At 39.5% G+C, this 17342-nt stretch overlaps 1 protein-coding gene across 1 annotated transcript in view; it reads right to left on the reverse strand.

Annotated features, from left to right (window-relative positions):
* Nucleotides 1-17342, reverse strand: part of LOC119855052 (mitochondria localized glutamic acid rich protein) — a 51560-nt gene that overhangs the window by 26783 nt on the left and 7435 nt on the right. The window contains exon 4 of the mRNA XM_038400440.2: nt 14942-15157. Coding sequence (XP_038256368.1) covers nt 14942-15157 — 216 coding nt within the window. The remainder of the gene's footprint in view (nt 1-14941; nt 15158-17342) is intronic.

The raw sequence follows: 17342 nt of genomic DNA on the forward strand, positions 1-17342 counted from the left end.
TTACAGGAGTGCAAGCTTTTCAATTTGGCCTGTTTTAATGTTTGAAGAATAAATATAGTCACAACACGATTATTATGTATTTTCTTCTCCCCCCACACACCCCTTAAAACCTGGGGTTTATTCACACATTTTCTCCCTCCAGAGAGAAGAGAGGGACATTTTTTTGCAGATTGGGAGAAGTCACAAACAGCCAGAAGTGGAAGACTGCAAATAATTCAGGAATAGAACTCATATACTTCAGTTCACAAGTTCTTTCTGCTATTACTTGTAAATTCTTCCTAAGTTTTCTTCCTGCTTAATAGGAAGCAAGGTTTAATTGTTAAACTCAAAAAGTGATGTTAAGTTAGAAATAAACCAGGGGACACAGAGGGGGAATGGAATCTTTTCAGAAGTAAGAATTTACACTGCTTAGGTATTTAAAGCAATGTTTAAAAGCAAAGGAAACTCTATGAAAGAGACTGACTATACTTCACTCAGAACTACATCTTCCATTTAATCAGTTAATTTTTCAGCCAAGAGAAGTCTGCTCTTTCTAATGCAAAATGTCATGTTCAAATAGTTCTGCAAAGAGTCTTTGCAGAACTTATGATGCTAAAATAATACAAGTTGGCCAGCATAATACAACTGGAATCTGCCTGGAGCTATGCATGTGAACAAGAGCAGGAGCGCAATGCAATGTCTTTCATGATTTAATCTACCTGCAGTGTATCCAGTGCGTGCTGCACAGAGCAATGCAAAAGAAAAATATTCTCTCATAATAAACACTCATGAAAAGAACAGAAGTTAAAATATTCTGTTAATAATTGTTGAATACTGTAGCTAAAAACCATCACATTATAGAGCAACATAGAAAACAATCCATCAGTCTAATGTCATGCCTTAAATATGAGTTTGCTGAATACATTAAAGGGTCTAAGCCTCAGGTAGTTTCTATTTATGAATGAAAGCTACATATAAATTTAGTATAAATAAAATTTACAGCACAGCTCATAAAAAGGGGAAAGTTTTCCCACCCCATCCCTTCAAAAAAAAAATTAAGAAAACTTTTGTGCACCCTTTGAGTTATAAAGATCTGCAAATTTTATGGTAATCAACTTTTTTGAAATATACTTTTGTTCTTTTTTTAAAGGGTAATGCCATATCTACACTATGGGTGCTACAGCAAGATAGTCACGCTGCTGTAACCCCATAGCATAGATGCAGACTCCAGCGACAGAAGGAGTTTTTTCCATCTCTGTGGGAACTCCACCTCCCCGTGTGATAACTAGGTTGATGAAAGCATTCTTCCGGTGAACTAGCTGCATCTACCCTGGAGTAATTATTTTCAGAGTATCCTATTTTTCTTGCCAAAAATATGCCAGATGTACTTTAGGTAGAGGGACCTCCCTTCCCGCCCCAAAAAAAACCCTAACTCCGAACACCTCCCAATTCTGGATACAGCTGAAACTTGGAGTCTTCTCCTTTTGGCACCACACTAATTTCATAACTCATCCTGAACACAATGCTCAATTAATGTACAAGGGGTTCTGAAGAAGTGAAACCACAATGGAGAAGACTTGGGATTCCTGATCCTTTGTGCCCCTATAACTCAGAATGCCAGCCTTTTCTTTTATAATTCATCCATATACCCTCAGAACAGAAACTTGAGGAAAGACTCCACCCAAAGACAAATATCTCTGGATCGTAACTCCAACAATTTAGAAGTACATTTAAAAACAACAAGCAAGGAGTTTGTATCTCTAAAAGTTTGAATTTTTAAATCCCTGTGTAACAATTAAATTGGTTTTCCAAGCAAACATCCTGCATGTTATTAGTCCCTAAGGTAGGTCATTAGCTCCTACACACATACACAGCCCTCATTAATTCACATGAATGACAAGATGACCCATGGCAAACTGGTGAATTTTGTGAGTTAGCAAGTGAGCAATTTAAAAACCCAAGGATACAGCATTGTAAGATATACTTTATTAATTTGATAAGTGTAGTTTAATGTTATTGGTGAAAATTTCATATTGTCACAAATTTAGTAAAGTAGGAAGTATTTTCATTGTTAGGAACTCAGGTTTTTAGGTTTGTTATGTTTTATAGAAATATGAGCGAACTCGCATCTTAGCTATTCTTGTTTTAATAAAATGTTTTCCAGAGTGGTCTATTCTGATCAATTACTGACAACTTAATATCTAAAAATATTAACTAAAATTCATGTGGCACTAACAATGAAGTTAATGTTACATAGTTTACATCTGAAAGTGGTCAGTAAGGAATAATAGGATTTATGAAATCTTTCAAAAGTTTTTATACCATATTTCCCCTCCCACTAAGACGCATTTATTTTATATAGTACCAGTCAGACTCAAGATATACAAGAGAATCCACTGAATTATACTAATGTGGTGACTGTTTCCAAAGGAGTAACCAATGTGCAATTGTTACAGTAACTCCCATGCAGTTTTGAAAATAACATTTACTGCAAGGAGAAATGTTGGCCTCAAATATTTCCCCCCAATTATTTAGAAGAAATATCATAGGATTTTAACTTGCATTTGAACAGCCACTAGATATGAGCAGAAAAGAATTGGTTTTAACATTGTTCAAAGAGTAGCATCACTAATATTCCCCAAACACTGCAGTGCAGTATTGTCCCTAGATGTAGCCCATCTACTGTTCAGTGTAAGGTAGACATTACAAGAGCTTAGGTTCATCCAGGATAAAACTGTTTTCTATTCTTTAAAATAGTACAGTTATCCCAGGCTCAGTCTTGGCAGAAGTGTCTATATCTTTTATCATTTTCAAAAAGAAAAGGAGTACTTGTGGCACCTTAGAGACTAACAAATTTATTAGAGCATAAGCTTTCGTGAGCTACAGCTCACTTCATCGGATGCATTTGGTGGAAAAAAAAAAAAAAAACCCGGCTACTACTCTGAAACCTTTTATCATTTTGTTAGCCTAGATAATTTAACTGCAGATGATCATTTTATCATTAATTATAAGCCATTTGTCTCAGTATGATTCATGGCCATGAGTTTCACATGTTAAATCATTTTGTAAAGCTATTTCATCTTAATTAAATTGTCTTTTAATTTCACTGCCTGTCCCCTTGTTCCTTTCTTATAAGGAAAGAAATAGAAGCATCCAAACAACCATCTCTGTACAAGTCATGATTTTATACCACTATCATGGTAGTGCCTATTGGTCTTCTCTTTAAACCAGAAAGTTCTAGCTTTTTTAATAATTCCTCACATATGGTTTTCCCCATTCATCTAATATTTTTATTGCTTCTCTCTGACCCTTCTCACATTCGATTATATCATCCTTTTCTGAGATCTGTTCAGTTCTGGGCCACAATGCACCCAACTTATAACTTCAGATTCTAACAAGCTCTCTGTTTTAAAAAGCCTTCCCTAGAGTCCTCGCCCAAGGATTTGGAACTTCGTTATACTAAAATCACTATTATTCAGTGGCTCAACTACAACGGAAAGAGAGAAAAGAAATAGGTAACAGTGTATTGCAGTAGTACAAATGAAGTATAGAGGTGGCAAGAAAAGAGAGGGGGCACCTGAAACAGCTTGAAACTGTCTAGGCAAGACCTTTGGGGGGAGGAAAGAGAGAGGCACAGAGACGGGAAGTGACATGTCCAAGGTCAGATAGCAGGAATCGACCCTAGGTCTCCTGAGTCCAGTTCAGAGCCCTTTCTGCCTCTCAACATAACATCCAATGTGGAAGAGATTCCAAAGTGCAGGTAAGTGGGTTTTCCTCCAAGTCGCACTCACCTCATTCTACTGAGTAGACTGAGGGTTTTTTTAAATTGCTATGAAAGACATCAATAGTTTCATCAACTAACATTCTTCAAGCAGTTCTCAAATGCCAGTTTATCCTTCCCCCATTATTAGGGTCGACATTAAAACAAAAGTGGACATGCACACGGGGTTGACATCACACCAGACAAAAGGATAACATTTACTTTGATAGATTTTTTGGGCCATTGTGTACAGAGATTTTGCTGAACCTTATTACAAAAAGTAGTAACTCTCCTGTCTAGTGCAATCTAGCCCAGTTGCTTTGAATGGAATCAGTGCACAAACATTTAACATGGAAAACACTGGCACATTCACACACTAATCCTCTCCAAACCCACTTTACTCACCTTCCCTAAACCTCTTCATGACAGGACAGTACTTGAAACACCAAACTGACAAGAGAGTCTGTACTCAAACGTTTGCAAGATTGAAAATTAAATCACTTCCACTGTCTAATTCAGTGGCTCTCAACTTTTCTAGACTATTGTACCCCTTTAAGGAGTCTGATCTGTCTTGCCTAACCCCAAATTTCACCTCACTTAAAAACTACTTGCTTACAAAATCAGACAAAAATACAAAAGTGTCACAGCATACTGTTACTGACAAATTGCTTACTTTCTCGTTTTTACCATATATAAAATTAATTAATTGGAATATAAATATTGTACTTACATTTCAGTGTATAGTATATAGAGCAGTATAAACAAGTCATTTTATAAAATTTTAGTTTGTACTGATTTCCCTAGTGCTTTTTATATAGCCTGTTGTAAAACTAGGCAAATATCTATATGAGCTGATGTACCCCCAGAAGATCTCTGCATGCCCCATGAGGTACGCATGCCTCTGGTTGAGAACCCCTGGCCTAATTTACTGCTTTAGAACTCACAAAATTCTCAAAATGCCTGTTCCAGGGGAAATGATTTTGTTGCTGCAGTCATTGGCTCTACAATTCCTCAATAGCACAATGCACATAGAAATCAAGAAAGAAGTGTATAAACAAGATGTGTTGGGCAATATTTTCAGTAAGTTATCATTAAACAGAACTCAAATTGGAAGGAAACGTAAGTGTGATGTACCTATTTCATTTGTACTTTCATAAATGTTTTGGGTGCTGTACAAATAAATTATGATAAGCAATTTTTAGAATTTTCCCCCCTATTTTCAGTCAATGAAAGTAAGAGGTAGTATAGGATAACTACCTACAAGCCTCCCCCAACCCAGTTCAAGCACTTTGAAATATGCCAAAGCCTACAATCCATAAGATATTTAAGACTGTTAGGGTACTCACCTTTCATGAAGAACATAACACTGCTCAAATCTTAACAGATAGGTTCAGATTAAAACATTTAGCTTTTGTAGTTTACCTTCATCACTTTTGCCAATTCTTAGACATATGCTCTCAAGCATTTCCTGCCCCATAGCCCATAGTTAATCTTGTCCTCCCACTTGATCCCAGATTGAGAGCTGTCCTAACAATACTTAGTTACAGATACCTCAATCATTTCTATGGTAAGAAACTGAGAAGCTGGAAACACAGGATTATAATTCTGTGCAAGATCAGGAAGTTAGGTTAAGAGCTCTTATACGTAGGTCTGCAACAGCAGCCAAGAACAAAGTACAAGAAAAAACACTTTTTATTCATCAACTTTTTGCAGTTTTGTTTCACAGTGAAAGTACTCAAGTGTACATTTTTAGTTAGTTACTTTAATAAGTTATCTTAAAGTCCAGCACACTGTTTACCTTGTTTTCAGTTTATGTTTATTTTCAATCTGTTTAAGAATCAGGTTTTGATTAAAAACAAATAAAGCTTAGAGATCTACTGATGAAGAGTGCTAGATAAGAATAAATATTTTTGTTTATACCATCACAATAAATATATGGAAGCGCTTTGTACTATCTGTCAATACAAGTGGTGCTAAACGGATATGCCTACAAGCAGCTGTGCCAACATTAGTTATCTGACTCTAATCTACAGATAAAAAAAATGGGAAAAAGTAGGTATGTCGAAGCCTAAAATACATAGTAACTAATGCCTATTCTGAGTTAACAAAACATGTTTCTGCTCCTGTGCTATTAATACCAGAGTGGGAGTAAATATTTATTGCATAAAAGAAGTCCAAATGCTCTCATAAATAATGAGATTCTTAGTACAAATGACAGGTTTCAGAGTAGCATCCATGTTATATCCGCAAAAAGAAAAGGAGGACTTGTGGCACCTTAGAGACTAACGAATTTATTTGAGCATAAGCTTTCAGAAGTGAGCTGTTAGTCTCTAAAGTGCCACAAGTCCTCCTTTTTTTTTTTTTTTTTTTTTTAGTACAAATGGTGTCCTATCAGTTCATGCATTGTTTAATATCTATACCCCAAGACTAATGGACCTTATTTAATGGTTTCTGAACACCTAATGCATGAACTGTAATATAGACTAATACTAACAAGTTTCACACAACAATATGGCACTTTGATAGCTCAACTTCTATGATCAGCCATTACTATGCAGGAAACTGGAGTTCAGAGTAATTTTCAAATCTCAGACGAGTAACATGGAGGAGCGATCATGGCATCTCTAAAACGTTAGGCCCAGACCCCAAAAGATTCCTCTTGACTTCAGTGGAACTAAGGCCCGCATTCTGCTCTCATTGATTTAAATCAAACAATGGCCAAAACCATTTGCAGGACTGGGCCAGAAAAAGCAACACTTGCAATGTGAAATTAGAGGCAACATATTTCATAGTGTTATCTTGTTAAATATACAGACTGGCTGTCCAATCTCCATGTATCACAGGTACCAGTGAAGGGTTACGTTGGGGGTGTGGAGAGAATTCTGACTGGTAACTAGCTTTGATTTACTTGGTAAAATTGTAATTATCCCAATCACTTGAATCTAGCCCCTTAAATATCCCTTTTTACACCCTGGACTAAAAGAGGGATGTTCACCAGCTGGATTCTTTATATTTCCAATTATATGGCAGAAGAACTTGATTTACCCATGGTAAGTAGTAAAAGTTTGTTTGTATTTAACCTCCTAGAAAAAATACTTGCAACACTATGCAGAGGCATGTCTACCTACCAAACACAAGCTTTGAAAAGGGTACTTCTTACTAATAATTTTTTAATATGCAAGTATTTTAGTAAGTCTGCCTTTTCATTATCAGTAGTAGACACCTAAACATTTGAAAGGAAAATATTGCTATATCTGATTCAGCGAAAACTTGTCAAAATGTTTGTTTTTAAATAAAGAGGCTACATTAAAAACTGCAGAGGATGGTGTTACCAGAACTTGCTTGATAAAGCAAAAGAAAAATTAAATTTAAAAAAATGCAAACTGTTTGTTTACTGCAGTAAGTCCTTTGAGCAATAACGTCATTACCCAGTCCTTGATCAGATATCTATTTGAAATTGACATCTGTCAACATGAGTTAGAAAACTTTCTCCTTGTAACATTTCAAATAAGGGATCAGTGTTTTCTGTATCTTCTGCCAGGAAAGAGGGAATTGCAGTTTTCATACAATTTCAATTTCATGTTGTGTACTCAAAGAAGAAACTAATATTTAACCACTGAATATCCTTGTGATCCAGTGTATAATTCAGCTATATTGCCTGAGGCTCTACATAGTGACCAGTGGAGTTTGGCATTATCTAACAGTCTGCAGATAACACTGGTCTCTAGAGATGCATTCAGTGCCAAATTATAGTAAAGGTAAAGATCATAATGTATCAGATTCAAGAGGGGACAGGCAGTTGCTACATTGGACAGGATATACCCTTCTATGAGAGCATGACACTATTCATAGGGAGTGTAAGAACATGGTGGTGAGCTAAACCTTCAGCTACCATGTAATATTCTGTGACTAGAGTCTAGCAGAGAGATGGCTGAAAATGGTGAAAGGCTTTTTTTTTTCTTGATTGGTTCATGCAGTTTCACATCCCAAATTCTGAAAACCTTGCAAAAACATTACATTTTTTTCAAAATTAAACAAGATCTCAGTCCCTCTTAATCAAACATTTGGAAGGCTGGGTTTGCATTGGTACCGTTCCGCTTTAGGCCTCTTGAAAAAGATAGGGCTGCAAGTCAAGAATACTATACCTGCCTCCGATCAACTTCAATAATAATTTGCACTTACATAGTACTTAAACATTTAAGCATGTCTCATAACACACCATGAAGAACCCAAAATTACTATGTCCACAATTAGACCATCAAATTCTAGTCTCACGCCCCATTCACTAGAGAATAAGGCCTCCCAGATAAGTACCTGGATCTTAGTTTCCACATCTATAATACAGTGGCAATTATATTTACCATAGGTAAGATGCACAGGATTTAAGATGTCTACAGCTATACATAGGTAGGTAAAACAGGAAAATGTATGAACTGCATCCAGATAAAGGAAACAGCAGAAGAAACTTAAGAGAAGTTCTGTAATTTTTCTGCAACAGGACAGGGCATATGCTAAAAGGGGGAAAAAAAGTTATACAACTTCTAAGAAGAGTTATACAAATATTTTGCTGAACCCTGTGTGTCTTGAGCTCTAATCTGCCTACATTATTATAGGTCGGACTGTATTTCCCATGGAATTAGAATACCAGTCTGCTAGGATTGTATAGTAATGGAGATTTTGAAAGATGCTCTGCTTTTCTTTAATTCTGCTTTATAGTTTCCTTAATTTGCTACTTTATATGCAGAATGTAAGAATCATCGCAGACATATTCATCAGATGAGAAAAAAAACGTAAAGACAAGCCACCACATCTCAGTGACACAGGTAATATCTAACAGTACGCTATTATTTTGAGAGCTTGACTACCCCACTGAATTAAAGATGAATGAGTAATAGAAAACTGCTTTTTTGTTTTAAACTACATTTATTACTCTATACATATACTTCATAACTGATTGCTTTGCAAAAAATTGTCTGTAGACAGTCTTCAAACATGAAAGAAAAATCCATACAGATCCAGAGATTTTACAGAAGTCTGCAATTTGAAATCCTGTGCAAAATGTACCTCCCTGCTTTATTTAGTAATAGGCAGTTAACACACAAACTCAACATTCTGTTTGTCAGTAAAAAATGCTCTATGAGCCAAAGTGGGTAAGCAGATGCAACTTGAAAGGTCAAATGAAGTTGTATCTGCTGATAGCAAGGCTGAAAGTAGCCCTGGTGTTATACTAGTCACTTCAGTATTGTGAATGCAAGACTTAGGGTATGTCTACACTACGAAATTAGGTTGAATTTATAGAAGTCGGTTTTGTAGAAAGCGTTTTTATATAGTCGAGTGTGTGTCCCCCGACACAAATGCTCTAAGTGCATGTAGTCGGTGGAGTGTGTCCACAGTACCAAGGCAACTGTCGACTTCCGGAGCTTTGCACTGTGCGTAGCTATCCCACAGTTCCCGCAGTCTCCACCGCCCATTTGAATTCTGGGTAGAAATCCCAGTGCCTGATGGGGCTAAAACATTGTCGAGGGTACTTCTGGGTACATATCGTCTGCCCTTGCTTTTACGGAGGGAGGGAACGGGGGCCTGACAATTGTTTTGCGCCTTTTTTCTTGAGTTACCCGTGCAGACGCCATACCATGGCAAGCATGGAATTGCTCAGCTAACCGTCACCATATGTCTCCTGGGTGCTGGCAGACGTGGTACTGCATTGCTACACAGCAGCAGTGTATTGCCTTTTGGCAGCAGACAGTGCAGTATGACTGGTAGCTGTCGTTGATGTAGTCCTGGGTGCTCTTTTAAGCGGGCACCTGGGCAAACATGGGAGTGACTCAGCCAGGTCATTTCCCTTGTTTCGTCTCATGGCGATTGAGTCCTACCGGAAGTGCACTGTCTTTTAATCTGCAGCTAGCAGAAGATGATGGCCAGCAGTCATACTGCACCGTCTTCTGCCGAGCACTAAGGAGTGACAATGGCTAGAGGTCGTACTGCACAGTCTGCTGCCAGCAAGATGTATAAAGATAGATGAGTGGCTCAAAACAAGAAATAGACCAGATTTGTTTTGTATTCATTTTCTCCTCCCTCCCTCCCTCTCTCTGTGAAATCAACGGCCTGCTAAACCCAGTTTTGAGTTCTATCCTTGAGGCAGCCATTCAGTTTCTCGCAAAGCCACCCCCTTTGTTGATTTTAATTCCCTGTAAGCCAACCCCGTAAGCCATGTCATCAGTCACCCCTCCCTCCGTCAGGGCAACAGCAGACAATCGTTCCACGCCTTTTTTCTGTGCAGACGCCATACCACAGCAAGCATGGAGCCCGCACAGATCACTTTAGCAATTAGGAGCACATTAAACACCACACGCATTATCCAGCAGTATATGCGGCATCAGAACCTGGCAAAGCGAAACCGGGCGAGTAGGCGACGTCAGCGCGGTTACGAGAGTGATGAGGACATGGACACAGACTTGTCAAAGCACGTGCCCTGGCAATGTGGGCATCATGGTGCTAACAGGGCAGGCTCATGCGGTGGAACGCCGATTTTGGGCCCGGGAAACAAGCACAGACTGGTGGGACTGCATAGTGTTGCAGGTCTCGGACGATTCCCAGTGGCTGCGAAACTTTCACATGCGTAAGGGCACTTTCATGGAACTTTGTGACTTGCTTTCCCCTGCGCTGAGGCGCAAGAATACCAAGATGAGAGCTGCCCTCACAGTTGAGAAGCGAGTGGCAATAGCCCTGTGGAGCTTGCAATGCCAGACAGCTACCGGTCAGTCGGGAATCAGTTTGGAGTGGGCAAATCTACTGTGGGGGCTGCTGTGATGCAAGTAGCCAACGCAATCAAAGATCTGCTGATATCAAAGGCAGTGACCCTGGGAAATGTGCAGGTCATTGTGGATGACATTGCTGCAATGGGATTCCCTAACTGTGGTGGGGCCATAGACAGAACCCATATCCCTATCTTGGCACCGGAGCACCAAGCCAGAGAGTACATAAACTGCAAGGGGTACTTTTCAGTAGTGCTGCAAGCACTGGTGGATCACAAGGGACGTTTCACCAACGTCAATGTGGGGATGGCCGGGAAAGGTACATGACGCTCACATCTTCAGGATGTCTGTTTCAAAAGCTGCAGGAAGGAACTTTCTTCCCAGACCAGAAAATAACCGTTGGAGATGTTGAAATGCCTATAGTTATCCTTGGGGACCCAGCCTAGCCCTTAATGCCATGGCTCATGAAGCCATACATAGGCAGCCTGGACAGTAGTCAGGAGCTGTTCAATTACAGGCTGAGCAAGTGCAGAATGGTGGTAGAATGTACATTTGGACATTTAAAAGTGCACTGGCGCAGTTTACTGACTCGGTTAGACGTCAGTGAAACCAATATTCCCACTGTTATTACTGCTTGCTGTGTGCTCCACAATATCTGTGAGAGTAAGGGGAAGACATTTACGGCGGGGTGGAAGGTTGAGGCAAATCGCCTGGCTGCTGGTTACGCACAGCCAGACACCAGGGCGGTTAGAAGAGCACAGGAGGGTGCGGTGCGCATCAGAGAAGCTTTGAAAACCAGTTTCATGACTGGCCAGGCTACGGTGTGAAAGTTCTGTTTGTTTCTCCTTGATGAAACCCCCCCGTCCCTTGGTTCACTCTACTTCTCTGTAAGCTAACCACCCTCCCCACCTCCCTTCGATCACCGCTTGCAGAGGCAATAAAGTCATTGTTGCTTCACATTCATGCATTCTTTATTAATTCATCACACAAATAGGGGGATAATTACCAAGGTAGCCCAGGAGGGGTGGTGGAAGTGGGAAGGACAAGGCCACACAGCACTTTAAAAGTTTAAAACTTATTGAATGCCAGCCTTCTGTTACTTGGGCAATCTTCTGGGGTGGAGTGGCTGGGTGGCCGGAGGCCCTCCCACCATGTTCTTGGGCGTCTGGGTGAGGGGGCTATGGAACTTGGGGAGGAGGGCGGTTGGTTACACAGGGCCTGTAGCGGCAGTCTGTGCTCCTGCTGCCTTTTCTGCAGCTCAACCTTTTGCTGGAGCATATTAGTTTGATTCTCCAGCAGCCTCAGCACTGAATTCTGCCTCCTCTCATCATGCTGCTGCCACCTTTCAGCTTCAGCCCTCTCTTCAGCCCGCCACCTCTCCTCCCAGTCATTTTGTGCTTTCCTGTACTCTGACATTGTCTGCCTCCATGCATTCGTCTGTGCTCTGTCAGTGTGGGAGGACAGCATGAGCTCAGAGAACATTTCATCGCGAGTGCATTTTTTCGCCTTCTAATCTTCGTTAGCCTCTGGGAAGGAGAAGATCCTGTGATCCTTGAAACACATGCAGCTGGTGGAGGAAAAAAAAAGGGACAGTGGTATTTGAAAAGACATTTTAATAGAACAATGGGTACACTCTTTCACGGTAAACCTTGCTGTTAACATTAAATACATAGCACGTGCTTTCGTTACAAAGTCGCATTTTGCCTTCCCCCACCGTGTGGCTAACAGCGGGGAACATTTCTGTTCAGCCATAGGCAAACAGCCCAGCAGGAACGGGCACCTCTGAATGTCCCCTTAAGAAAAGCACCTATTTCAACCAGGTGACCATGAATGATATCACTCTCCTGATGATAATACAGAGAGATAAAGAACGGATGTTGTTTGAACGCCAGCAAACATATACTGCAATGCTTTGTTCTACAATGATTCTCGAGTACGTGCTATTGGCCTGGAGTGGTAAAGTGTCCTACTATGGTGGATGAAATAAGGCTGCCCTCCCCAGAAACCTTTTGCTAAGGTTTTGGGAGTATATCCAGGAGAGCCACGAATGCCAGGGCAAATCAATCATTAAACATGCTGGCTTTTAAACCTTGTATAGTATTTTAAAAGGTACACTCACCAGAGGTCCCTTCTCCACCTGGCGGGTCCGGGAGGCAGCCTTGGGTGGGTTCGGGGGATACTGGCTCCAGGTCCAGGGTGAGACACAGTTTCTGGCTGTCGGGAAAACCAGTTTCTCCACTCGTTTGCTGTGAGCTATCTATAACCTCCTCCTCATCGTCTTCCTCGTCCCCAAAACCTGCTTCCATGTTGCCTCCATCTCCATTGAAGGAGTCAAACAACACGGCTGAGGTAGTGGTGGCTGAATCCCCTAAAATGGCACGCAGCTCATCATAGAAGCTGCACGTTTGGGGCTCTGACACGGAGCGGCCGTTGGCCTCTCTAGTTTTCTGGTAGGCTTGCCTCAGCTCCTTAAGTTTCACGCGGCACTGCTTTGGTCCTGTTATGGCCTTTGTCCTTCATGACCTGGGAGATTTTCACAAACGTTTTGGCATTTCGAAAACTGAAACATAGTTCTGATAGCATGGATTCCTCTCCCCATACAGCAATCAGATCCCGTACCTCCCATTCTGTCCATGCTGGAGCTCTTTTGCGATTCTGGGACTCCATCATGGTCACTTCTGCTGATGAGCTCTGCATGGTCATCTCTGCTGATGAGCTCTGCATGGTCACCTGCAGCTTGCCACACTGGCCAAATAGGAAATTGAAATTCAAAAGTTCGTGGGCCTTTTCCTGTCTACCTGGTCAGTGCATCTGAGTTGAGAGTGCTGTCCACAGCGGTTACAATGGAGCACTCTGGGATAGCTCCCGGAGGCCAATACCATCTAATTGCGTCCACAGTACCCCAAATTTGAACCAGCAAAACTGATTTCAGCGCTAATCCCCTTGTCGGGGGTGGAGTAAGGAAATCGATTTTAAGAGCCCTTTAAGTCGGAAAAAAAAAGGGCTTCGTCATGTGGACGGGTACAGGGTTACATTGATTTAACACTGCTAAATGCGACCTCAATGCCTAGTGTAGACCAGGGCTTAGCCAACACACCTAATTTATGGAGGGCTTTTCATAGTCATTACTAAAAGTCCATTTCAAATCACCACAATTGACAACATGGCAGTCATTTAAAAAAACCTCTGAAATCTTCTTTAATGTATTCCATTAGGCTGATGCTAGCTTGTTTGGCTGAAGAGGTATCATGCATACTCACAGTACAAGATAAAGTCCAGGAACAGTACATTAATACTCACTTCTCCTATCCACCCAAGATATTCCTAGACTACATTGCAAATCATATTGAAAGCTGTATCGATGTATATTTCACCCACGTTACATTCACACTAAAGACTAAAAAAAAAAATTCTTCCCTTCAAAACAGGAACTGAGACACTGCACAGCAGATCAAGTGCATATGTCTGTTTTTTTACAAAAGACCTTGAATTTACGTGGATGTTACTTTCCTATCCACCATGAAATCATGATTGCTTTATGTCTCCCTACTGATATTAGTTGTTCCTTTATGGAAGAACAGGACGAATAGATGCTCTATATTTCCAGCCCAATCACAAGATTTGTATTACTAAAATCAATTTAAATTATTTCTGTAGTTTTTAAATAGTCTCATTTTAAAATCATTGCATTTCCACAATGTTCTTGTTGGTTTGCTTTTGTATTGCTTTATGATAAAGAAAAAAAAACATGTTAAGTGAATAACTACTATGTCCCAAACAGGGAAAAGCTTCAGAAGACTTGAGACATAACTAGATAAATAGCCTCCAACAAACCGTTTTTTGCCATCTGCAGCAAAGTCATTAAATACCTAATTCTGATATTTTTTTACTGTTCTGTAAAATATGATCATCAAACTGACAATTGTATGTCGTCTTGTGAATGTTTTAAGGTGGTATTTTCCTTAAGGCAATGAGGGAGAAGTTTATTTTTGGATGACAAGCAGTGTCCTAAAAATATAGTTATTTATTTACATAAAAAGAATTAGATGCTTCATATGCAAGCCTAAATAGTAACCAATGAAGTATTTCAATTCCTTATGAGGGAGCACTAACACACCTGTATTCCTGTCACGCAATTTGTCAGTGTTACTTTACAAAGATGTGGAAAGAGACATGGAATGTAGAAGTAGTAAGGGCCATTCATTCTCATAGTCTTAAGCACCAACTCTGGTGCCCCGGGTGCTATGCTTTTAGAAAAAAAGACTACTACAGTACACGTCTTGAGAGTACAATTAACTTAAAGCTCATGATTTGTCAAGCAGATGATGGAATTAGTTTTCACTGCAGGTTAATTCCACTAGGAATACTACACTATTTGTTGTAAACAGTATAGAACTCCCTGTAGTAAAATTTTTTTTTTGTTTAAAAAAAAAAATAATGAATTAACCTTGCATTTGGGCAGCCTCCAAGCTAGCAGTGGCTTCCACAGCAGAGGATGCATCTGCAACTGGTGATTCTTTTTCCCCTTCAGCTCCTGTGGATACCATAGATCCTTCATTCTGTTCAGTAGATTCATCAGCAGTTAGTGCTACAGCCTCTTCTGTAGGTACCTCTGTGGCCTGCTCGCTTGCTTCAGTGACTTCAGCCATCTCCAGTTCATCACCTTTTAAGGATTTATTTAATACAATAAAGCAAGAATAAAGTGTATGCATGCAACAGGAAAACAAGTTCACCAATTGCTTTCTCCATCTTATTTAAACTTGCATTGAAAAAAATGTTTGTTTTGTGGTTGAGATTTTCCATATAAAAGTCACGGAACTCAAAGGTATGGTCCCCACATCAGATAATGTTTAAAATATCATTAAGCCATATTCTCAATCATTAGCTTAGCTTTACTACCATGTCTAGAATGGTATATACTATAATGAAAAGGAAAATATGGCTTAAAGCAAGTGGTTGACAACAAAGAAAATAATAGAATGAGCGTGCACACACAAACTGAAACCATGCCAGAGGGATGTAAGATTTATGGGTCCAAACTTGTTCTCATTGAAGGACTCGATAGAAAAATGGATATTGACTTCTTTGGGATTAGGATCAGAGTCCACATTCCAGCTGAACCCAGTGATGAAATTATCTAAACATGGAATACAACACATTAACTTTCCTGCTTAGAAGCTCTTATGCAATTTAGCACCATTTAGAGTTTCAGTTCAAGAGGAATGGCATTCATAAATAATTAAGGAAAGTAAAGCTCACTCTCTATATATGGGACAAACAAAAACAACAAAAGACACTATTAAAAAACTAGCTGCATAAAACAGAGAAAAGTTTGTAAACACTAAACCATAGTTGATCATCCAGAGACCCTGGAGCTGCATGCAGCCACTTACGACTGATCATTTTCTTGTTTGCAAACCTTAGCTCTCTCTGAGGTCTGCCAGCAGCTCTGTGTATAAAATTGTTCAGAAGCAGTGAAACCCCATGTTGTCTCATAGAATGAACTAGTTCAGCCTCAAATGGGATTAAAAAAAAATTAAAATGAATACAGTCCAAGGTAGGAGGGCATGCAAAGGAGAACACACACACACATGCACAAAAACATGCATATACATCACACAAGTTGGCAAAATGAAAAAGTATGCCATGTGTTCGTTGTTAGTTAACCCTCACACCAAATTCATTAGGTGCAGAACAGAACTGGAAAGAGCTGTATAATAGTTGCAGGCAGGAAGAGAGAGAAAAAATAAAAAAGCTTAAAGAGACATTGTCAGGCTAAAAAAATAATCCTGTTTTTAAAAAAGTTAGTACTTTGGATTAAAAGGGAGGACCATATGCCATTTTCACTTCTTGGTTCTCATGCACTTGCACAGGGCTGTACTGTTTGGGTTTAAATTCAAACAAAATTTGATTCCATTGGTTAAAAAACAAGACAAAAAAAAACCCCTTCACACTAAATAGGATCAAGTTACCTGACTGTGTCCCTTTAAGTGTCCCTCAGTATCTTTCCAACAAACTAAGCTTTATCACACAAAGACCAGAGTAACAGGCAAGCTCAACATTCAGTACACTTTATTGGACAGTCAAATATACAAGTGCATTCATTCAAAACAGCCAGCTCCTTAACAATCTCAAAGTTGCCTTCCACAGGATATATTCAGTAGCTCAATATAATTTGGCCTTGCAAATGTAAAGATAGTATTTTTTAAGTCTCACAAGTGTGAAGTTTTACAGTAGAAGGCATAAAGTCATCCCAAGGTAGGCTGCGAGGTATGCAATGGTGAAGGATTCTCTCTTTGTTTGTATTTTACATCCTCAGGTTTGGAAAGAGAGATTTCCCTTGTATTTTATTCTGGAAAGTGTAAAAGTAAAGTAATGATTAGAAAGGCTGAATCAGCTTTTACAATTAAAAGTTAAATTAAGAGAAAATTACCACTAAAAAGCAGATCAGAAACAAGTTTGAAGAGGGGGGCACACTAGAACAAGAAAGGAGGACACATAAGCAAATACATGCACTCAGAGGATAAAAAATGAAGTGTACTCTGTTACAGCAAACATTCATTTCACAATAAGTTAATAAGATTTTCTACCACTATTTCTATTCATGCTCCTCCCAGAGACTTTAAAACCCACTATTACATTCTGTGTTTGTTAAAGTTTGGTTTATAGATCAATAGGAGTTTAAAAGGTTTGTTAATAGAGCTGGTTGCAACTTCTCAAGTTTTCAAATAACCAAATTAAAAATGAACTTGAAAAAAGCATTTGATATTTTTGACCATTTTGTAGTTTTTTTGTATAAATTCTTTTTGGGAGGGCTGTGTGCCTTCTGAGAATTGAGTATTTTTGGG

This window comes from Dermochelys coriacea, chromosome 4, assembly GCF_009764565.3.
Source record: "Dermochelys coriacea isolate rDerCor1 chromosome 4, rDerCor1.pri.v4, whole genome shotgun sequence".
NCBI classification, from domain to species: domain Eukaryota; kingdom Metazoa; phylum Chordata; order Testudines; family Dermochelyidae; genus Dermochelys; species Dermochelys coriacea.